Below are 24,980 nucleotides of genomic sequence, written 5' to 3'. Positions count from 1 at the left end.
CCTTCAAAGGGAGAAACAAATTCAAAGGGATAAAGTAACCTGATCAGAAAGAGAACTTCAGTCAGGGTTAGAACTCACGTGTGCCTCGCTCTAAACCCCCTGATCAGCAACTATACCACTCTACAATGCAGTGATCAACAGCAGACAACATAACAGGATGAGAACTGTAGATCTTATGTTAAATACTTCTATTCATACGTACTAAATTTACTGCTCTTTAGTTCACTAAGGCAGACAAATCAAGGCATAAGGAGATGGAAGAAGGAAGCGTCAGAAGGAGGGAGAGTAGCAATCCATTCTCAACATGTTACAATACTTCCATAAACATGCAGGGTGTGCACATTTTAATCCCCAAGCACCGATATTTAATTTTTGTAAATTCTCTACTTCTGAATATAGGAGAAAGCAAATGTCAACTTTACCAACCAAAGCTCAACATACTTAATTCGAATTGCAAACTCTTCAGGGCAGGGGACCATATTTTATTCTTGTAAAGAACAATGCAAACATATGGTGCTAAACAGTTAGAAATACTTTTGTACCAATGCAAGCCAAAATAATTTTTTTCTAATTCAGCTTAACTCAGTTAGCATCTACATTGACCAAGAAGCATGGAGTAAACACTAAATCTCCATTAGGGATACATCCACCAGAGGTGATCTCAGGACTCTCCTCTAAACTCTGAACAAGCTAAAGGGAACACTAGTGAAAAAAATGCAGCCAAGAGACCACACAGACACAAATCAGGAACCAGACCACTCTTGCACCTAACTCAGACTATAAGTCCGTACTCTCCTGTAGTGCAAAGAGATCATAGAAGATTAGGGTTGGAAGAAACCTCGGGAGGTCATTCAGTCTAACCCCCTGCTCAAAGCAGGATCAACACCAATTAAATCATCCCAGCCAGAGCCGCATGTGGGCCACCCCTGATCTAGTCCAACCCCCTGCTCAAAGCAAGACCAACCCCAACTAAATCATCCCAGCCACGGCTTTGTCAAGCAGGGCCTTAAAACCCTCTAAGGATGGAGATTCCACCACCTCCCTAGGTAACCCATTCCAGTGCTTCACCACCCTCCTAGCGAAATAGTGTCCCCTAATATCCAACCTACACCTCCCCTACTGCAACTTGAGACCACTGCTCCCTGTTCTGTCATCTGCCACCACTGAGAACAGCTGAACTCCATCCTCTTTGGAACCCCCCTTCAGGTACTTCAAGGGTACTATCAAATCCCCCCCCTCACTCTTCTCTTCTGCAGACTAAACAAGCCCAGTTCCCTCAGCCTCTCCTGGTAAGTCACATTCCCTAGCCCTTAATCATTTTTGTTGCCCTCTGCTGGACTCTCTCCAGTTTGTCCACATCCTTTCTGTAGTTCTGAGGGGCCCAAAACTGGACACAATACTCCAGATATGGCCTCACCAGTGCCGAATAGAGGGGAATAATCACTTCCCTCGATCTGCTGGCAACGCACCTCCTAATGCAGCCCAATATGCCATTAGCCTTCTTGGCAACAAGGACACACTGTTGACTCATATCCAGCCTCTCGTCCACTGTAATCCCCAGGTCCTTTTTTGCTGAACTGTCGCTTAGCCATTTGGTCCCCAGCCTGTAGCAGTGCATGGGATTTTTCCTTCCTAAGAGCAGGAATCTGCACTTGTCCTTGTTGAACCTCATCAGATTTCTTTTGGCCCAATCCTCTAATTTGTTGAGGTCACTCTGGACCCTATCCATACCCTCCAGCGTATCTACCTCTCCCTCCAGCTTAGTGTCATCCACAAACTTGCTGAGGGTGCAATCCATCCCATCGTCCAGATCATTAATGAAGATGTTGAACAAACCGGCCCCAGGACCGACCCCTGAGGCACTCCGCTTGATACCGGTTGCCAACTAGACATTGAGCCATTGATCACTACCCGTTGAGCCTGACAATCTAGACAGCTTTCTATCCACCTTCTAGTCCATTCATCCAATCCATACTTCTTTAACTTGCTGGCAAGAATATGGTGGGAGACCATATCAAAAGCTTTGCTAAAGTCAAGATATATCCCATCCACCACTTTCCCCATATCCACAGAGCTGGTCATCTCATTATAGAAGGCCATCAGGCTGGTCAGGCATGACTCGCCCTTGGTGAATCCATGCTGACTATTCCTGATCACCTTCCTCTCCTCCGAGTGCTTCAAAATGGATTCCTTGAGGACCTGCTCCATGATTTTTCCAGGGACTGAGGTGAGACTAACCGGTCTATAGATCCCCAGATTCTCCTTCTCTTTTTTAAAGATGGGCACCATGTTTGCCTTTTTCCAATTGTGCGGGATCTCCCCCCCGTCGCCATGAGTTTTCAAATATAATGGCCAATGGCTCTGCAATCACATCAGCCAACTCCCTCAGCACCCTTGGATTCATTAATCTGGACCCATGGACTTGTGCATGTCTAGCTTTTCTAAATAGTACTTAACCTGTTCTTTCACCACTGAGAGCTGCTCACTTTCTCCCCATACTGTGCTGCCCAGCGGAGCAGTCTGAGAGCCGACCTTGTCTGTGAAGACTGAGGCAAAAAAAGCATTGAGTACTTCAGCTTTTTCCACATTATCTGTCACTAGGTTGCCTCCCCCATTCAGTAAGGGTTCCACACTTTCCCTGATCATCTTGTTGCTAACATACCTGTAGAAATCTTTCTTGTTACCCTTCACATCCCTTGCTAGCTGCAACGCCAATTGTGCTTTGGCCTGCCTGATTATACCCCTGCATGCTCAAGCAATATTTTTATACTCCTCTCTAGTCATCTGTCCAAGTTTCCACTTCTTGTAAGCTTCCTTTTTGTGTTTAAGCTCACCAAAGATCCTGCCTTGTGTACCTAATGCATTTGGAAGAAAGACATTCTCTTCCTTCAATAGGACAGGGAAATACTGGAATCTTCAATTACTGCCACAGTCCTGGATGACTGCGACTCAGTAACCAATACTACTGGTTCACTCAGACTGCACATTACCTTATATAAAGTACAGAAGGAGCAACAGGATGACTTACCATTCTGCTGCACTTGGTATCCTGACTGGGAAGGATGTGAGAGAGGAGGTGGTCCCTGGAGGCCAGTCATTGCAGGCCCAGACATGGCTGGATGAGGTGGTGGTGAGGACACATGATTAGGCTGGGATGTTGGTAATCCAGTTAGAGCATGTCCAGGCAACTGTGAGCCTTGCATTGTTGAAGGTCTTGGGGCCCCAGTGGTAGGAGGGTAACTGGAAGGTCCAATCCCTGTGGAGCAGGGAGGTGGGACAAAACCAGGGGCTTGAGGGAGGCGCTGGGCTGACAGTGGCGGACCAGAAAAAGCAGGTTGTGCCAGGGAAAGACCCTGAGACAGGCTGGTAGGAGGTAATACATGGGTCATGGTAACAGGAGGGGGTCCTTGGCTTGGAGAGTAAGATGTGTAGAGACCAGATCCTGTCGCAGTAAAGCTTCCTGAGGCTGGAGGAACTGATGTTGGGGGACCTGACGAGCAGAAAAGTTATTGCCATTATTTGCTTTCATACAAACAAAAACCACCTGAGTTAAGAGAGCACAAACAAAATCCATGCCCTCTAACCTACCTTGATCTCTACCTTAAGTCCAGACAAAACCCCGCAATGAAAGCCCTTCTGAAACTGGAGTCGGAGAGGCTGAGGAAGATGAAGTTCCTAAAGAGGTCCTGAATCATGATCACTCCCCCTCCCCGAAAAGGATCTTTGATTCCAGGAACATTTGTAATTCATTTCATGCTGTTTAACATTGTGAGTCTTTTCATTAACGTGAAGGCCATTATGCAGTGGCCAAGGCCAGATTGAAAAGCTACAGTGAACTTTATGTCCTACCATTGATCCTTCTCCTTGTAAGGCTATGTTTACATAACAGGCCTTACAGCTGTAAAGTCTCCCATGTAGCCGTTCTTTGCCAGCAGGAGAAAGCTCTCCTACCAGCATAATTAAACCACTCCTAACAAGTGGTGTTAGCTATGTCAGCAGGAGAGCCTCTCCTGCTGACACAGTGCTATCCACACCAGTACTTTTGTTGGTGAAACTTATGTCGGTCGCGGAGTGTTTTTTTCAAAGCCTGACCGACAAAAGTGCTAGTGTACATGAAGCCTAACAATGCAAGACAGACGATAGACTTAATGCAAATTTCCTGTCTTTTTTCTGTGTACCAAAATATGTTACTATCTAAAGGTAATTACACCATACTATTTATAGTGGGAAATTTGAGAAAGATATTTCCTTAAGTGTGTACAGTAGAATTTGTATACTTAAATCCCACTTGTTTTTCTCCTAACAATATGAAGTGTGATTACGCTATATTACAGAATAGGCTTAGCAAAATTAAGTGTGTTAACTAAAACAATTCAAGTGCAATAAAAATGTTTACACGCAGAGAAGACCTAGTTTTACTGCAATCTCCAACCTTCTGTATAAAGGCAATGTCTTGCCAACTACAGGAATGACAACAGAAAAAAGGGTGCCTGGCTTCAACGTTTTCTGCTGTAGAAGTCTTCTGATGTCAATTTAGTTTACAAAGCCCCATGAAACCCTTCAGTGCAGGACAATACAGTCTTTCATCCACTTATTGTTCACACAAGTTCAGCACTTTGTCCCTTTGGTAGCTCCAACAGGCTTTTTCCCCCCTCCTTTTTTAGACCAGGCTCCTGCCCAGCATCAAAGTATGTAGAATCTGCAACAGCTGGCTGAGAAAATGGTCTATTTCTGCAGTTCACATCCAGCTAGTGCAGCTGAACAGTAGAACCAGTTACACTTTTCTTCCTCGGTTCCTGCAATCTGTTCCCAGGATCACCATATGTAACAGGCTCAGTGCTAAGCTTTCTCAAGTAACTGCCTATGACTATAAGATCTACCTGTATACTACCATGACACTCAATGTCCAGAAAACACTATCTCTTACTGAAAAAGGGTCACTGCCATATGAAAAAGGCTCCACTACCAAAATTTGAACACAGAAAGAAAGCAATTATACATACACAACCTTGTGTGCCATAACAACTCACCATAGCCCAGTCCAGCTGGGGGAGGAGCCGAGGCTGAACTGCCTATCTGCATTCCTGCCATGTGATTGGTCAGTTGCTGCGCGCTGGTTGGGGGAGAGCCATATTGCTGGAAGGTAGCTGGTTGGCTAACAGCTGTGGGTCCAGTGCCTGGTATGAATGGCTGAGATGCAGAGGGCCTGTGAGGGGAGAGAAGGAAAGAATACAAATGTTATTAAGAGTGCCCTGTTATGTGAGGAATTACAGTTTTCCATGCTTTACAAACCACTTGAGTGTTCCACCACACCTTCGTGGTTTCAAGTTCTCACAAAACCCAAGAATTAAGCAGTACATGAAGTCTGAAACACAATTACAGTTTCTGCACATCTTTCAATATTCTGTAACACTTCTGCTATCAGAAATCCTGTGTTTCTTACAATATAAATACTCTTATAGATTCACCTCACCAAACACTGTGCTTTTGTTTTTTCCCATGTTAGGCACAGCACTGTCCTAGAAGTACTGCTGCAATCTACTGGCATAGTAGCAGTGCTTTGCATTGCCAAGTGGGAGACCTACCTTGTACTTCTCAGTCTCACCCCACAGTTAGTTTGAGGCTGGAAGAGCTGTCAAGCTAGGATGGGTCAGCCATTTTGGAGAGCGAGTGGGAAAAGGAAGTGCTTAAGTGTCAATCAATGGAGACTATTACAGCCAATTAAAAGTAATGCTGTCTGAGTCCAAAAATGATCTATGCCCAGCCATCCTCTAAAACCTACTGGCATGACAGGGGGGCCCTTGGATGGAGAATCCTCAGAGTTCCAAAGGAACACAAAGAAGCCAGAAGGGCATCGCATAGAGCGCCATGCCCCCCCCAGGGGCCACAGGGGCACATTGTCTCCTTCCAGGAGTGGCATGGGGCCACAACAAGCAGGGAGCCTGCCTTAGCCTTGCTACGCCACAGACCAGGAGCCACCCATAGTAAGTGCCGCCCAGCAGGAGGCCACACCCCAACCCCCAGCGTCCTCCTGAAGCCAGCACCCAAACCCCTGCTGTGCCCCGTGCCCCCAGCCCCAGCCCTGAGCCCCCTCCCAGAGCCAGCAGCCCCCTCCCACACTGCAAACCCCTCTGCCCCAGCCCAGAGCCTGCACCCCTCCCTTTACCCCAGCCCGGTGAAAGTGAGGGAGGATGGGTGGAGGAGAGCGAGGGGGAGGGGGCAGGAAATGGAGTGAGCAGGGCTTCAGGGAAGGGGCGGGGTAGATCCTGGGTTGCCCTTAAATTCAAAAAGTGATCTTGGGCATAAAAAGGTTGGAGACTACTGTTTTAATAAAATAAGGGGGGGGGCACTGGGGGGAAGAGAAGAGGAGTTACGCCCTAAGCTCAGTGACTCAAATTTGGTTTGTTCAAAGTTTGGACTCCTTCCTACTCACCTGTATTTTAAGCATATGAAATTCTGTAAATATGGTCTGCACCCAGGTGTCAATGTTCTCACCTAAAAAACCCAAAGACAACAGCCCTGCACTCATGAGCAACCCTGACATAGGTAACAAGAACAGAATGTTTCAGGAAGTAATATTACAGTTGCAAGCTCATGAGATATTCTATAGGAATAAAAAAATTTTTCTTTTTAAAAAAGGTTTCTAGCCTGATTTTCCAAGTAGCTGAGAACTCCCCGGCCACACTGATGCCAAAGAAACTGGGAATGCTCAGAACCTCTGAGAAGTCTGCTCATTGAGTTTCACTGATGTTTTGGTTGTATTCCTTTCCCTTTACATTGTTTCACAAGTGGCAGTAAGACAAAAAAAATCTGAAGCCACTTCAAAACCTCTTTGCTACCTAAAGCACAAGTTAAGAGACCATAAGTATTTTTGCCCTTCTTTGGAGGGTGAGGGAAAGGTGTGGGGGAGGGTAGGAAAGTAGTATGGTGCTCTAGTAGCTTGATAGATTTAAGGTGTCTGAAGCCTTTCCTATGACTTCCTCTTCTCATAAGTACCTTTGCATCTGGACTGCTGAAGTTGCAATCCCATTCTGCACATCTCCTTGCCCAAACTGACTATACACTGGCTGGCCAGCAGGAACAGGTGCTCCAGAGGTTGGTGGAGGCGCTCTTAATGTACCTAGGGATACACAGAGAAATATTAATTGCATAGATTACCTCATAGAAATCTACCAGCACTGACCAGGTACCCACAAAACTAAGGGAAACAAGAGGAGATTAATGATTTGTGAACAAAAGGTGGCATCTACACTGACCTTTCACCATTGCTGAAGCATCAGTGCAGCTCCATTCATAGCAACAGTGAAAGACCTAGCATGAACAGGATGCCAGCACTTTTCGCCACAGTGTTGTCTACCCCAACTCAGAAAAGGTTTAGATGATATTTGGTTAAGTCTCAGCAGTGGAAGTTCACCAATGGTAGCATTGCCCAAAGAGTCAACTAAAGACAAGGCCCAAATGTCCATCATCCTTTCAGTAACAGTGGCATGACCACCTCTATGCTAGTGGATAAATTATTTTCAAACCTAAGGAAGGGAAGTGGTCAGGTGGGACCTTATGTCAACATTGGGTCACTTTCCCTGTACACACTGGCAGATGAAAAGCATTTGCTGAAACCATTTATAAAATTGTTTCCTGGTACTATATTTTCTGTAATATAACTAGGAACAACATGTCCAAACTGAATGTTAGTAGTTAATAGACTTAGTTTCATTGCAGAATTATGTCCACACTGCAACTGAAGCAGTTTGATCTAACAAACGTAAGTTTAAGTCTGTCTTTCGTATCAGTCCCCCAACACACAGGGCAATGCCAAAGACATGCTTGCAGTGTCTACTTCCAAAACAGAACGCACAAGCATAGGTTTAGTATGATGACGTTGACAAACATACTTATGGATACTCAGTAGCACAATCAAGACAACTATCCACAAAAAATGTGTATGCATTTGTATTATACATATGACTAGATGCAGATGACTTAAAACACTGAAATTACTAGATCAGATCGGACCACTGGTGGTATCCTGACAGTGGCCAGCAACAGATATTTCATAGTATGCTGCTAGTATCCCCATAATGGAGTTATGAAATAAACTGCCATAGGGGAAGCTATTTCTCAATCCCAGGAAGTTGGTTTTTGCACACAATCGAGAGGGGCTTATACTCATACATTTTATTCTGCCTATGTAAACAGTCTTATTTTAATTTACTATGCACCTGGCCTCAGAGATAGCATGCAATAAGTTCTATGAGCTAATTATGCCTTATGTGAATAAGTTTTTCCCTTTATAAGTTTTAAAGGAGTTGCCAAAATCTCACTGAATGCCCTATTTGCCTTGCCTCAATACCAAGAACAAAGGGACATTTACATCTTTCTATACCATTCGTTTTTTAATATACCTCCAGTAAGTCATATCTCATTTGTCTCCTCTTTAAACTAAACAGTCCTAACACTTTTTATCTTTTCTTCCTGTACAGAAGTCCCTCCAGGCCTCTAATCGTCTGAGTTGCTCATTTGAGCCCCTTCTATTTCTGCTATATCTTTTTTTGAGATGGGTGACTATTTGCACTTGATTTCATTTAAGAAACTTTAAGGCATTTTTGGGGTCTCCTTCCCATAATGAAACAGTCCCCTTGCAAAACAGTTAGGAATTGTGGGATACAACCTTACTGTGGGTCTATCCCATGAATCTGAAAAGCATATCTAGACTGATTCCTAGAAGGGGATAGTGGGACTGCTTTAATGTTAGCATAGTTTAAAATGCATAAACACGTGAAATGAAGTTTTCAAAGGTGATTTAACTTTGTTGACAGAACTCAGACTCTTGCAAATACATCAATGCTAGTTATGAATGCATTTCTTTAATTGTTTCCTTGCAATTGCTCCAAGAAATCACTGGAAATATTCATTTTAAAATTGTTGTTGGTCAGTATTATCAGGAAATATTAGTGTCACTGCTAAAGCCCCTCTGTTCACCTTTATCCTCAGCTGAAGACATTTCCCTTTTGCAACATAGACCCCATTGGGGCATTTCATTTACCAGCTGCACTGTCCTGAGATAAAAGATACTGCGACAAAAATCTCAATCTCTCTTCATAGTGAAATTGTTTTAGTGGGTTCACCCAAATTTTGACCTCATAGTGCCCTAAACTAACAGGACAGACAATCGAACATAGCTGTAGTTAGGTTTAAATCAGGCAATCATCAGGAATTTCTACTAAGATTCTTTCTTTATACCCTGTATGTGTTTCTGGAGGGCTGCCAGGGAGAAGAACAGGGACAATACCATCAACCTGCAACTGGGTAGCAAAGTGCACGTTCACCACTTCCTCAAAACAAAAAGATCAGATCAAATGTGGATGTAACAGATTTCACAAAGACACTTAGCAGAGAAACTGGTTTTTGCTGAATGGACAGCAGGACACCAACATCACAAACACTCCCACACAGAAAACTATTTACCTATGAAGTTAGGTGCAAGAGTAGGAGTATCAGAGTTGATAGAAACAGGAGAGCCCTTCGAAGGGAACCCCAAGGAAGAAAAGTAACCTGGAAAGACAAAACACAGCAGCAAGTAAAGCCTGAGAGACAGTACTCAGAGGTAAAGTAGACGCCAGCTGAAGTCAGTTTGCTTTAGAGCAGAGAAACCCATGGAGACAGAGCCATGCTACATTTGTTATACCCCACAAATCCCGAAATATTCCCTATACTCTGCTTGCTACTCCATATTACTATGCCATTGTCTAGAAAACGTACTACCAATGGGCAACACCTAACCACTGTAGATAGTGCAAGCTTAACAAGTATTGAGCCTGGTCAACATCCAGTACTCCAGCAGCAACATGGCATTCAGAGAACTCTGTAGGACTGCTTTTCCCACGAAAAACCTTGTCAGAAAAGCAACTATCTCCTATGAAACATTCATACAAGCTCAGCCCATGGCAGGTTTATTCCACATTTCACTAACAAGAACGAGCTATTGCTCAGTCAATAGTGTGACGTCATGTCTTTATCCCATTTACTGTGAAAACTAATGGCATGGCACCTCTTCTACTCACTGGGACTATCGCTACCATAAAAGTCAGATCAGAAAATGGGATTTCTCCTCTAAAAGCATGGCATAGCAGCCACCTTTTTTAGATCCCTCTCCACTGTTTTTTAAATGTCGTCCCAACTGCAATTCTAAAGTTACATGGTGCTAAATTTCTGCCAGCCCCTTACGATTCTGGTCTGAACTATGGCCTCTACATCATACAGAGCAAATGAATCCTACCACCATTATGTGAGATACACCTTTGTAAGTGGTAGGGAGGAGAAGAGATGGCCAGACAGCTGGCCGAAAAAAGGAAGAACAAAAGAAGGAAGTTGGCCAGCTCCAGAAGGTGATGCAAGCAGCAGAGCAAGGGAGAAGTTGCTCCACCCCACCACCTGAATCCTTTTAAAGTTGCCTGCATTTAAAGTAATATATATGGCTGCACATTTATCAAGTCCCTGCATGTTTATCAGACAATACCAAGAAAAAAAATTGATGAAGTACTTAACCCTTAGCTGAAATTTAGGAATATATGTCAGTAGTCTCATGTCCCTCAGACTAAGGCTCCGTTCATCTAATTTAAATTCACTATAACTTCATCTGTCCTCCCCTGATGCTGGGTTGCTTGTCTCCCTCCATTTCCCTCCCATATCTGGCAGTCATAAGAACAAATGTCCACTTCTGGCGGTTATGTTAATACTCAGAGCATCCTACATTTCTTTTCTCCTCCTCCCCAGTCATATACAAGCTTTTTAAAAGAGCTAGTCAATTTCATTCTGGTGAGAAGTGCTGGACTGATAGATTAAAGGCTTTGGTCCCCTGGAACTATCTGCACAAGTGGTACAGTACACGCGATCAGGTAATTCAAGCATCCTCCACACCATCCCACTAATATGCTTCCACTATAACCCGAGTGAACCACCTCTAAGCATGACATGGAAAGTAGGCCTCATGCCCCATTTAATCACTGGTTTTATCTTTATCATAAAATGGTATTTTGCGATGTGGGCCTCTGTCCACTGGGAACAGGTCAGACCAAACTCATTGCACTTAGACCAACGAACCACCATCAGATATTGACACCTTTCAGTCACTACTGACCTGAGCTGGTTTTGTTCTGGTGATCTAGAGGCAGAAAGGTTCATATCCCATTGCCACCAATTTACTAAGGCATTCAGTATCTTAGATTTTTGTGAATAATATTTCAGCTACATCTGTAATTGAGCAGTGTTTTATTGCTAGTGCAACCAAAACAGAACTCAGAGGAAAGAGGTAAAAATAAAAACAGCCACTGGTCATGAAAAGAGAAGTATTTTCAAGCCTTACAATCACTGTAGTATCAAAGGTTTCAGAGTAGCAGCCATGTTAGTCTGTATTCACAAAAAGAAAAGGAGTATTTGTGGCACCTTAGAGACTAACCAATTTATTTGAGCATAAGCTTTCGTGAGCTACAGCTCACTTTGCTGTAGCTCATGAAAGCTTATGCTCAAATAAATTGGTTAGTCTCTAAGGTGCCACAAATCCTCCTTTTCTTTTTATAGTATCAAACAGGAAGCCACTTGGCAGTTTCATTTCATAGACATCAAAAGGAGTGAACAGAGAATATGTTATCTTCCCCCCAACCTGAGAACTAACTTCCAGACACTGATTACAGTAAAAAGACAAACATTAAACTTTCCATAGTGGTCCCTAATGAAAATCTGAACTACTGTCACCTTAGTAGAAGTGATTCAATCATGCACACCATGTGTTACACTATTAAAAGGTGAAGGACTGAAGGTGGTCAGTAGTTGATATCATATGAGGTGCCTATGCCCAGAGTGACAGAATTTTAGCCCTAGGAGTCCAACTCTTTACAGGCATTAAAAGGTAATGTTTTCAAATTGTTTTATGAAAAGCAAATTAAAAACATTAAAATTAAGCCTATTTTCTTATTCAGTTTCTTCTGCTCTACCATACTATATAGCAGAGTTGCTCTTTAGTTGCCTACCTGCTGACACTGAATTATTTTGTTACAACAGCATTTGTTTTGAAGATGGAGAAAAACATTAGATCTGCCTTGCAAATAGATGCAAAATAAAAGCAGATCTAATTTTGATGATCACTGACAGTATCCATTTAAATTGGTAATATCTATTTATTAGACATGTGGTGGCCACAGTAGTACCAGTCATTTCACCAACACTACCACAGAACGCATGCCCTCATCTTTCAGGAGTGAGAGTGAGCCACAGGTCTTTTCTGCAGATGAATATGGAGCTGCCTCAATCACATGGCCTGTTATCAGCCTATTACTGCCCTCAATCCAACCTTAGCATGGAAACTGTCCTGTGCATTCTTGCTCCTGGACTACATGAGCGGGGAACTATAAGGAACAAGCTGCCATTGGGCCTTCTCAACACTTAATTTGTGGGCTACTAAAAAAATTTAAGTCCTAGTGAGCTGGTCAAATGGCTTCTATGCAACCAAATGATAAGCAACACTGAGGCTGCACCACAACAAAACCCACTTTTTACCTTGACTTCTGAAGAGTTAGAATAGAGTATCGTTCATATTAAAGAGAAGTTAGACCATAAAATATTCATTTAGCTAACAGTAGGCCATCAGCTCTGGAAAAGCATTCCCAATGCATTCAAACTCTCAGGCTATTAAGTTGCGAAGTCTTGATTAAGAGTACCTTGTGAAGGGGCTGGCTGCTGATATCCTGGCAGCGGACCATTATAAGCTCCATACTGAGAATGATGAACTCCAGGCATTTGCTGCCCTCCATAACCGGATTGTTGGTATCCCTGATATCCAGTCTGAGGCTGCCCATAAGGAAGCCCTGTGTGAGCTTGCTGGTTTACACTCATTGTGTTCACATCCCCAAACTGGTCTCACCTGCAAGGAGGGGAAAAAAGAACACAATTAGAAACCAATAGTCCAAACAGCATCCCTTGCTATGAAAACAGCTGCGCGGGAGCTGGCCTGCTAGTAACTGTGAGATGCTAGAGAAGGAAATGCACTTGCCTTCAGGGTTGATAAAAATCAATGCTTTTTTTAAATCTAAATTGGATTTTTTTGATAGATAAAATGTTTCGATGAAAAAACCTAAAGATAGTTTTAATTAAGATATCTTTGAGCTATAATGTATCTCATCATGGAATAGGGATTATAAATTTTAATTCGATAGTATCAGATAATATATTCATGTAATGTTTAAGAAAAGTTTTGTAAATGAGTTCCAATAGTTCATAGATTAGGGACCCAATCTTATGGGGTCGCAGGGGCTTCTGTATCGATTATTTAGGTTAATCTTTCTATCTACCCAATGGGACTCAGTGCTCAGTCTAGAAAATGCCATCAGAGAGGCTTAGTTTTGAAGTCCTCAAACTGTGGATTTGTGTCTCCAGAGAAAATATGCTTGTTAACAGCAAAAATGGCTAGTTTTTTTTAAATATATTTCATTTAACTATTTTAGTTAAAAACAATTTTAACAAAAACAAACCTGGTTTTAAAAAACTTGAATGTTTAAATTCAAAAATTCATATGCTTGTTTTGTTAAAATATCATCTTTTCTGTTGAAGAAAAAAAATCCAGAATACATAACGTTGTCGTTTTAGTTAAATAAAACAATTTAAATGTCTCTCTGGTGATGTTCTCCTAATACAGCATGGCAAGAAAATCCTCCAAATATTAATATCCTGTTGAATTGGAGATATTTATGAAGTCATTGGGAAGTAAACTATCTGCTTCAATTACCTTTGGTAAATGAAATAAACAATCATTCATTTTCTGATACAGCTGTAAAACTAATCTGAAAAGCTTTCAAAATAAATCACTCAAAAATGTATAGTGTGTACCTTCTAAAAATGAAACCTACATCTATCTCGGAGTTGTGAAGAATATGTCTTAAGGTTATAACAACCAATAAGAATGCACTTTTATGTAGAAATCCATGATTAAATTTAGTCTTCCTAACTAGTGATTTAAATCAATTTGATTTAAATCAAATCCACCCTGCTTGCCTTCCAGAAATTGCCTTTGGAATTACTGGGAGAAGAGAATTATTATCTACATAAAGAAAATGCTTCAAAATGGACATAAGTACCATCAACCCACAACCTGCTTCAAAATGCCTCAAAACAATACTTAGCACTTCTGTAGCACTGTAGAATTATTAAGCCTCACATCACCAACAAGAAGAGATAGGTATCCCCCCATTTCAGATAGAGAAACTAAAGGAATACAGGTGTCATCCCAATCAATATCCTAATCAATAGCAGAAATGGAATCAGTACTCAAGAGTTCCTGGCTCCTAGCCCTGTGCTCAGTCGGTTAGATCTTGCTTCCTTGACACAAATGGATGTACACTAATTACCTCAGAGTACAAAGGATTCAGAGTCCAGAATAGGGTCAAGATGACATTTTAAAATAAACTGGACAGTAATTTAAATCCTAATTATCTCCATAATTAAATAAGAAAATAACATTTAAAATGACAAATGCTCAAGGGAGACCTGAGACTGAAGCTGAATCAATCTCAAGCTAGTAGAGGTGCATGAACAAAGTTACATGAAGGCCAGAACAGGAAGGGCAGAGAATGACCGGAATAAGAGCACGGTGCTATGATGGAATTGTGAGAGGAAGCGTGCAAAATGGAGGGACTCTTCATTCCTCGCTTTCATGCGCATTAAAAATCCACTAACTTTCTTTAATACAAATACAAAGTAGGCAGCACTTCAATACTCTGGTGACAGACACAATACACAAATCAGAGCCAGACATGCTGGTGAGAGCTGGTGGACCATACAATATCAGGGTTGGAAGGGACCTCAGGAGGTCATCTAGTCCAACCCCCTGCTCAAAGAAGGACCTAATCCCCAATTTCGTGCTTGGTTCACAAACAGACAGCAGAAGATCCCCACTGTTATTTTACATTAATATACTGGTTGTGTTACCTGCTTAGATATACCATATTTGCTACAGGACCTTGTTTACAGCCTTACAGTTAAAGTTACAATGACTTAGTGTGCTGTTGTGAAAAAAATACAAGTGCCTTAAAGCCAGAAAATTCAAAGATAAGATCACACTTACATAAAAACCGTGGAAAGTAGATTTGGGTATACCGAAGAGCTTTAGCTCTGCCCCTCATATCCTTGCCATCCCATGCCCTATCTGTATGAGGGAGTACTATATCTGTGGTCACGGCTACACTAGGAAAAGAGATATTTTAAACACGTTTTAGCTAACATGTTAAAAATCTAGACAGATGAGGCAGATGTAATTTTAACACATTAGCTGGTTGAGGTAAACTCTAACGGGGAACGTAGGGATTACCTCAATCAGCTAACATGTTGTAACTGCAACTGTTTTGATTAGCTAACATATATCAAAATCATAGGGTAATGTGTTTAAATGCCTATTATCCTAGTGAAGACAAGGCCTATGACAGCTATCACAGCTTGCTGACATGTTAAATCCAGGGTCCCTAAACTCAACCAGGAAGCCAAGTGACTGGGGAGAGCTTAGATGCCACATGCAAAAATATTTCCTGAGAAGTAACTGTAGTTCTTTGACTAGAGCATCTGTATAGATACAAATTCTTAAAGATCCACACAGACCATATCCAAAGGAGAACTGGACATTACATCTGCAGTCAAGCCATGTGCACAGTATAGTTAGCCTGATCACAATGCTGTACTAGATTTTATGTATTTGTGGCTGCTGGGAGTCCACCACTGAGAATGAACATTCCCATTTTAATGCTTGATATGATGAAAACATTAGGTAGCAATTTAAATAGGAAGTTGGCATAGGAGTTGGAAGGCATTTGGTTTGTATATGAAGTTTAAACAGTACTATTGTCATGCACCTTCCATCAAAGAAACTCAGTTCTCACTGTAACATTATATAAATCTTTCCCTCCCCCTAAAAAGACAATCCACAAAGGCAAAAAATTAGCATGTGCTTTTTTATTATTCTTCATGTTTGAAGGCAGCCTATAAGGTTTTTTTAGGGAAAAAACTGCACTTGTTTTTTGTACACTGGAAATCTGCACTAGCAACTTCTGTATCAAAAACACTTAAACATGGATAAACATCATTTTACTACTCGCTACTAGCTACACAGAATTCCATTACGTAGCTTTGATGCTAACGTGCTCACACTGTCACATCTAAACAGTGGTCATTACTGACAGTCACTAGGCTACTTCAGTTTCTTGTAAGACATCCCAATAAATGCTCCAATTAAGCAGAGTCCACTATAATAAGTTTGTGCACATTAGTATCTTCCATCCCAAACCTATAGTTTATACAGCATTGAACTGGTAAAGGCTATAGGATTCAGGGGCAGAAGACAACCAGAGTGCACAATATACAATCATGTTGCTGTGTAACAGCAGAGGAAGGAGAAATGTAGAGTGACTTGGTGCTCAAATCCCTCTCTGTTACAATTGATCATGGATTCTTTAACATCTGCACAGAGCAGACTGAAATTCAGTTTAAGTTCTCGTCTAAGAAAAAACTACATAGTAAACTGTATGAAACGGTTTTCATCAATGAGTCCCTTACACTGGTTATTGAAAAGTTTATGTATTGGTCCAGAGGAGACAAAACTATTGTCAGTTCCCTTTCAGAACTGAAAACAGACTTGGTCTCACCAGTCTTGATCACCTTTCTGAAAGGGATGAAGGGAAAGGAAATAGCAGGAATAAAAGCCCTTCTGGCACCACTTCTATAGCTCCCATTTTCAACAGGGACAAGACCTCTACTTCCAGCAGTTTCTTGTGAGAGGGATCCCTGAAAAGGGAAAGGGAAGCCAAGACTGTATTTTGGCCTGGCCTTGAACTGAAGGGAGTATTCCCACTTAATCTTCAAGACCCAGCGGTCCAAAGAAATTGCTTCCAATGTCTGAAAAACTGGGACCACAGTGTTCTCCAAAAGGAAGAGTGAGGATCTGGATCTTCAGAGATTGATTCAGAGGGTCTCTTGAACATTCTCAGGCATTCTGCTTTGGTGCCGCAATACTTGTCGCTGAAAAAAAACACTGTGAAATGTTTGCCCCCTCCAAAAAGGATTCTCAGACTGCATAGGAATCAGGACTACAGAGGATTATGCCTTCTGGTCAACCATATCAAATTTGACCCCTTGTTTTCAGGGCTGGATTGACACTTACTCAGGCATTAGATATAACACTTGCAATCAAAATATCAGGCAGGCTTGGGCTAGAAAAAACTATTTAGATGCCTCTCTCAGGACCCAATATATAGAATCAAGCTTCCTAGAAACTGAAGCAGCAATGGCAGAAGGATTTCAGACTTCTCTGGCCAGTTTAAGCAAGCCCTCTGACAGACAGAACTACTTTCTCCTTCAGCGCCAAGTTGTCAAATAAATATGGGACTTCCTGGTCAAAGCCATTAGTGTAATTGCCAGAGCTACAGTCTGTATGCTTCCAGAGCTATGTTCTGGAAAATCTTGGTGTCAATTAGAGGAGAAAATGAAGCAGTTAAGAGCTTCTTCAAGGGATGAGGTAGAATGGGCACTTCCTAGGACTATCCTACTAGCTCCTCAGTAAGTATCTGACTGCACATCATATAACTACTGATCCAGGAAAACATCAAGCAGTCCATGTAAGAGCCTTCACTTTCTTTGGAGGAAACGATGTATGTGTCTTATATTCACCTCTAGCTGTAAAAATTGCTAAAGCAGGTGTAGGACAATAAGGCCCAAATATCTCAAGGCAGACCATGACTAGAATGTTCTCCATCTGGGTATGATTTAAAGTCTAAGGTGGCACCAGAGGATCCAAAAATGTTCACGCATGCCCGCACTAAACCACACTAGAGGAACAGAGGTGACAGAGTTAAGGAACTGGTTCTCCTCAGACCAGAGAAATCCATGATACCAATCTTTATCCCACAGAAACAGTGAAATTCACAGATTTGATAACAGCATAAGTTTGCTTCAGAACTGATGTTTCCATGGTGCCAATTGCTCATCTGCAGAAAAGAAAACTTTTCTGAAGAAAATCTTGAAAGAAGAGATCTGACAGATCCTGAAATTCTAGGCTTAACAGCCAGGAAGGTTCCAGGTCAGTTGACAATCCCCTCCACTAGAGCCTTGAGGGGGGGTCGGCTCCTGTATATGTCTGGTCAGACAGATTTGACCAGCCCAGATCCATCCAAGCAACCAGCTGCATCTTTGTGGCAGTATCTCTTTTTCTTATTGGGCAGCTTATTGGAATTGCTGGAATCACAGATGGTGTTTTCTCTGTCCAAAGATTCTGACCCTAAATCAATGGATCTTGTTACCTGTTCCTTTAGAGGCACCTTTATAAGAGGACACAACCCCTTTCAACCTGGGACTTTACACTGCAGATCCAAGGAAGGTGTAGAAAGTACCCTACTCATGTTGACACTTTTGCAGGGGACAAGGTACACCAGATTCTTGATGCATTAGGTTCTGGAGCAGAGTTTTGCCACCTTTTTATGCAGTTTTTGAGAAGGCCTTGCAGACATTATAGACTTTAGCCAAGAGCTCTTCCCTGAGGCATAAAAGGCATATTCATGCCCTTCTAAAGCAGGGATCACCACATGGCAAGTGAAGCCATCTCCAACCCTGGTTTGGTCAACTGATCCATTAACTTGGGCAAGACCCAAGACCACCTACAAATTGCAGTAATGTGACAAAAACTGTTGAAACATTCAAATAAAACTAACTTCTCAGCCTAAACCTAACTTTAACCACACAGCTATTTTTGCTATTTACAATTAGATTTTTGTTTAATGCAACAGAAAAAGGAAGAGGATGGCTCTGTGATTGATCAAGACAGAGGAGGGAGGAGAACTAAAGGACTGCTAATGGGGTCTACTTATACCCTTAATCTATGGAATCCAGGGCTCAAGAGACATGCATGGAACCCCAACTATTTCTCAGAAACGTTCCACAGCAACTTGACTATATATGTAACTACTTCACAGGTCATTCTCACATCTTACAGCCCAGGAAATTATCTGGACTTGGTTCCCTGAACTTTGTACACTTTAGTGCAGTTGATAAAAAGTTGTAATACGGTTTAAGATTTGTAGATGAGGGTAGGGTCAGGAAGAGAGGACATGCTGAAGGGTAGTTATGGATACAGAAATGTAAAATCAAAATACACAACTTACTAAAATTATACTAGCCATACCTCTAAATATTCTGCTTGTATGTTGTATCTCTTTGCTCATCCTTCATGCAGTATCTCCCCCCGGCCCCCCCGCCCAGACTATGCCTTCCTATATTTTGGCACAACACCAACCATTTTTTGAGTACTACCATAAAACACACAATAAATGATCACCTTTTGCAAGATGGGAAACTTCAAATTAATCATTCTTCTAGGCTTCCCAGTGCTTCACATCTTCTCCATGTGGCCTTTTAGACAGTGAGCTCTTCAGAACAGGGACTGTCACTATTCTGAAACTTGCTCAGCAATGAGGATATCAGCCTTAAAAATAAATTCTCAACATATAAACTCACTTCTAAAGGAGCTAGACACTGAGTTCTTTCCTTGTCTTTTCTGTGGAGGTTTTGAGGCTGACAACTTTGGTCATTCTTTGTACCCCACCCTTTCTCAGTTACCATCAACTAACTCTAGGATTACTGACTTTCCTTCCAACAACAAGAATGCTACAGAAAGAAAACAGTCCTTCAGTCAGGAAATAACCAAGTAGTACTAATGTCACAGAGGTCATGAAAGAAATAAAATAATCCTTCAGACACCTTCTTACCACTAGTGCCCAGAACACAACACATACATGGTGAAAAGCAATTGGCAGTCCATGCCAGCTCCACCACACCAATGGCAACCCCCCTTCCAAGTCAATTCCATCCTAGTACTCTGGCCATAGCAACAAACAGGTCCTTGCAGCTACAATGAATTCTAAACAGACATGTCAATACATAAATCTGCTCCTTCCTTTCTTACGTCTCCATCCCAAAACAAAATAAGATGTACAGAATGGAATGTGTGCATTTGCATTTTCAGAACAGTTAGTAAGAAAGGACATGTTTTCCCTTATGCCACCAATGTGTATGGATGAATGAAGGAAAGTCCCCTCCCAAAGCAGTGATTCAGAGTTCCTACCCAGTATGAGGTCTCTCTCAACCCTTCAATCAAAATACCTACCGCTTCCCCCTAAAGAAAACAGACTCTGGGAGCTTGGGATTTGACTATCTACATCAGGGGTTCTCAAACTGTGGGTCACAAGGTTTTTACATGGGGGGTCATGAGCTGTCAGCTTCCACCCCAAGCCCTGCTTTGCCTCCAGCATTTATAATGGTGTTAAATATACAAGAAAGTGTTTTTAAGTTATAAGGCGGGGGGGGGGGGCACACTCAGAGGCTTGCTATGTGAAAGGGGTCACAAGTACAAAAGTTTGAGAACGACTGATCTACATGGGACAATTTTGTATTACTGAGCAGTGAAGACCTACCAGAACATCCTTGGGAGAGCTCACATCATTTTTTAGGGTCCCCATAAACTGGAGCTCAACTAATAGATCCTCTCCTGGACGCAACAAAAACAGTAGATCTGGAAAGAATCTCTTTTCCAGGTAAAAATACTTTTTGTCTTGTGACTTTGAAAGCTCAGGTGCAGATGAGCCACCAATATTTCAAGCACTATGTCAATTATTTATACTTTGAGCAAGTTTAAAACAGCAGCAGCAACAAGAAGCCCATCTACATTAGGGCTTCCAATGTGGTTATCACCAGGGAAACTGGACTCCTGACTGATGTTAGCAAGAATGGGATATGTTTTTGCAAAATTTTCCTAGTGGAGACAAGATTTCTGGAGTTGTACACACTTGGGAAAACTTGTAAGAATTTTTCTGTGCCGATGCTGAAAAATATTTACAAAGCATCCTTAAGGCTGAAAGATCCCATGACAAAACCAAATCACAGCAACCACTTCCCTGACCCAGAAACCAGTTTCAAGGAAGTGAAAGACAAGTGCATCTTAGCAACACAATGCAACCAGATTCCAAGCCCCATTTAAGAAGATGATTCTCTTCATTCGACAGAATCTCCTCCTTAGAAACCACGTTAGTTTTGGTTCACACTTGTATTAGCCCTTTTCTCCCTGCTTTCCCAAAATGAGCCTAAAAAACAAACAAATAAATCCTATTCCCAGATCCGGACAGCTAGTGGGGTCTACTATACAGTACAGTGGGGTCTACTGGTTATCAGACACTTAAGAATTGTCAGGTCCCTGCGTGGGTCAATTGCCCCTCACAACCCTAAAAGGCCCAGCAGCTAAACGGTGCAAATGCAAAGTGCTGCAGCAAGAGACGTGAAGATTACAGGCGATTAAGTGTTTCCGCCTGAGCTCTTGCCTTTGCGGCCGGTGAGACATTTGACAGTGAGCATGTAACAACAAGGCAGCAGCCCGAGCTGATGGGACCGGGCCCGGGCCCCGCATCCGATCGGGGAGCGGGCGGCGACCCTTTATGCAGCACCAGCGGGGCCTGGGGCCAGCCGGTGCGAGCTCAAGGAAGGGCGAGGAGCGACGGAAGCGGCTTGGCAAGCGGGGCCCGACGTGAGCCACTGCCGGGGCGCGGCGCCAGTCAGCCGTCGGCACAGCTCCACCAGGCACTCATGGGGGCCGCCCAGGCGCAGGGAGCGAGGCCCCAGCGCCCCCCACCCAGGCAGGCCGTTCCCCACAGGGTGAAGGGCCAGTTGCCCGCAGCTGGCCCCACGGGCATGGCCCCCCCACCCCGTGCCGGGCTCTGCCCCGAGCCCGCCCCACTCACCCGGCTGCTCCTTGCTCGACCCTCCCAGCGCTGCTGCCCCGGCTGCGCTCCGCCGCCAGGCCCCGCTTCCGGTTCCCGGGCCTGCCGCTCCCACCGGAAGTGCCCCCTCCCCGACCTGCTCTCTGCCACGTCCTCACTCGCAGCCAACCCACGGCGGCCGCGACGCCCAACCTCGCAGAACCCGGATGTTGCGCAGGCGCCATGAGGCCGGGAGAGTCCAGGCGGCTTCCGGGTCCCTCTCACTGACATTGACGTCACACGGTTTACACGCCTTTGCGTCTACTGCCTCCTGGGGGAACGCCCATGTCAATGACGTCATGGGGAAATGGAGCCAAACACAGCCACTCCTGGGGTGGGACCCATGGGTGCTACAAGCTGCTCACTCATTGGACTGCACCTATGGGGTCACCAGCCACACAGCCAATGGGGTCACTTGCCCAGTAGTAGTCATTCACCCATTGGGGTCACCTAGCCACATGTCCAATGGGGTCATTCACCAAATGGGCTACATAAGCTGACTCGGGTCACCAGTCACTCAATCAATTTGCCACAAGAACCATGTCATTAGTCACACATCCAATTACAAGCTACTCATCCATTGCACCACAAGCTCAATGAGTTCACCAGCCCCAGAGCCAATGGCCTCACTCGCCCAGTGGGTCAGAAGCCTGGTGGGGTCACCACCCTCTCACTGAGTTGGCCATGAACTAACTCGCTGGGGTCACCAGCTGGTTAATAGGCCACAGCCCAGTGGTCACCACCAGTCAGTCATACAATGGATCATACAATGGACAACAAGCCCAATGGAGTTACCAGCCTCTTACCCTATGGGCCACACAAGTCCTAGTGGGGTCATGGTGGCCATAAGCTGCTAGCTGAATGGGGCCAAGGGCAGCTGGGCGCCGCTCACCCAATGAAGTGACAGCAGCCATGATCTCAAGTGGCTGTGATGGTCATGAAAACAGTCATGGCAGCCATTTTTATGGCCTCAATTATATGAAAGTTTTTGTTGCACTGATACACCTTACCAAAGAACTGTTGTGTATCCCATTATATGATCACAACACAACATGGCATTGCACCAAAACAACAAAAGGGTGTGCTGATTTTTTGGCAGTATAATGTGTGGGTGGCACATTAAAATATCACACAAAAACACACTGTGCCAATTTCACATCAAAATGTAATTGCATTGCAAACAAGAGTCATTACATGGCAGCACAGTTTGGCATTGTTGCAGCACACAGCAACACAGTACGGCAAAATCACAGCAAAAGGTGACACAAAATGATAGTTTTAGCAAAGTCTCATCACGCTGTGATGCAATGTGAAGCTATCATGTCAAAATGCCATCATACAGAACTGTAAAACAGTTACTATTTATTATATATTGAGAGCTAACAATGTGCTCAGTACTGTCCAGAATACAGATGAGACAAGGTCTCTGCCCCAAGGATCTTGCAGAATTAAGAAGTTCCTGCTGGAGGACTGGGGGAGATTCACATGGTACTAGAGAGAGACATAGATTGTATTTCTCCTTGTTTGTTTTCCCAGGCACTCTCAGACATGTCCTTCGTTTCATTCCTTCCCCATTCTTCATATCTCTCTAATACTGCTGGCAGTTTGGGAAAGCTGCACACATGCACATTTTCAGCCTACTCGACTCTGTCGGTCAATCCAAATATCAGCACTCTCCACTCCACCTGAAACCTATGGCCAGAGGGAGGATTTCAGCATGTGTTAAAACAAAGATCCCATCTGCACTTGGCTCCTTATTCTGATTTATGGGTGCAAACACTTGTGGGGAGGGGAAGGAGAAATGGAGGCAACATGCTGTCCTCCACACACACTTTTTAATATCCTAGTGATGTCCCTTTCAGAACGGCCACAGGTCCCCTGCATTCTCATAGCTATGTGTAGCTGTAAAGTATAGGAGAGGGAGAGACTGGAAAACGGCAACAGAAGGCTCTGGCAAGTAGATATGAGATTAAGAGGTAGCTTTTATAAGAATGGGAGAAAAATCCCAATTAGGAGTTGAGGGTGCTCACACCTTGCCAAATCACACTCCATAAGTGCTTGTAGCCGCATCAATGGTTCAGTAATCCCTTTAGAGAAAACATCCCCATTGGGCTGCTAACTGTTGTGTGCTCATAAACCTCTGTATTCTGAAAAAAACGCCATATGGACTCTGCATTTCCTGTGTTTTCAGAAGGCCCCAGCCTCCCTTGTAGGCTTATGCCGGAGCTGTCTGGGGACCCATTTGGTCCCCGGTGGAAGTCAGAGTAGCCTCAGCATTGTTCTTATTTACGATTGGGACTCTGGGCATAGATCTACAATGCAATTAAAAACTCACAGCTGGCCCATGCCAGCTGACGGGCTCACAGGGCTCAGGCTAAGGGGCTGTTTAGTTGCAGTGTAACTGTTTGGGCTCTGCAGCCTGGGCTCTAGGACCCTGCAAGGGGGGAGGCCAAGCCCTAACACCTGCACTGCAATTAAACAGCCCAAGTCAGCTCTCATGAGCCAGCCATGGGTGTCATATCCCCACAATGGAGGCTGCAAGGAAAGGTGTCACAGAGCCATTCTGTCAGCTCCATGCCAATCAGGAACCCCCCCCACCTCAAGGGTATTCCCCAGAAGCCACGGAGAGGAGAATTAGAACCCCATATATGTGGATAATTATATATAGTGTAGTCATAGCATTTAAGAGCAGGAGTAGGAGGCGTGGCTGGCTGTGGGGAGAACGCTCTGGCTGTTGTGGAATGTACAGTAAGAGGAGATCCTGCCAGGGTTCACAGATATAAGGAGAAAGTGTTTCTCCAAAAGTGATCTTATTCAAATTCCCTGAGCCAGGCGCTACAACTGAGCCTGCTGTGAGGAAATTGATCTAGTGTCATATCTCTTCCTGCAGCTGTCATTTTAATGACTTCTGAGTGCTGTGTGAACCCAGGAGTTCTTGTGGGAGTGAGAGGTAGAAATATTCATTTTAACTGAAATGCTTAAATGAAATCCTTCCAGCTTTAACGGCGTGAGACAAAGCTCTAGAGACAGACAGGAGGTGAGCTATTTTCAGCCACACAACGGTGAGAGACCCATGGTACATGTGGAGGGGCAGAGAGGGTGAGATTGACGTGACACATGTGAGGGACAACTCTGGCCCCTTACCAAAAG

The 24,980-nt window shown here is 43.6% G+C and overlaps 1 protein-coding gene across 3 annotated transcripts in view; it reads right to left on the bottom strand.

The window, feature by feature from the left end:
• SEC24C (SEC24 homolog C, COPII coat complex component) overlaps positions 1-21,923 on the bottom strand; it is a 63,439-nt gene extending 41,516 nt beyond the window's left edge. Inside the window, exons 1-6 of one of the 3 annotated variants that reach the window (XM_073352859.1) lie at positions 21,813-21,923; positions 12,714-12,916; positions 9,466-9,552; positions 6,997-7,120; positions 5,031-5,206; positions 3,029-3,490 (exon numbers count right to left, since the gene is read on the bottom strand). In XM_073352859.1, the coding sequence (XP_073208960.1) occupies positions 3,029-3,490; positions 5,031-5,206; positions 6,997-7,120; positions 9,466-9,552; positions 12,714-12,888 (1,024 nt within the window). In that variant the 5' untranslated portion in view covers positions 12,889-12,916; positions 21,813-21,923. The remainder of the gene's footprint in view (positions 1-3,028; positions 3,491-5,030; positions 5,207-6,996; positions 7,121-9,465; positions 9,553-12,713; positions 12,917-21,812) is intronic. The other 2 variants (XM_073352861.1, XM_073352862.1) reach the window with 2 other exon arrangements.
• Positions 21,924-24,980: the final 3,057 nt, after the last annotated feature.

This window comes from Lepidochelys kempii, chromosome 7 (assembly GCF_965140265.1).
Source record: "Lepidochelys kempii isolate rLepKem1 chromosome 7, rLepKem1.hap2, whole genome shotgun sequence".
Taxonomy (NCBI): Eukaryota; Metazoa; Chordata; order Testudines; family Cheloniidae; genus Lepidochelys; species Lepidochelys kempii.
The sequence above is the reverse complement of the archived record's forward strand: the minus strand, read 5'-3'. Positions and strand labels throughout refer to the sequence as shown.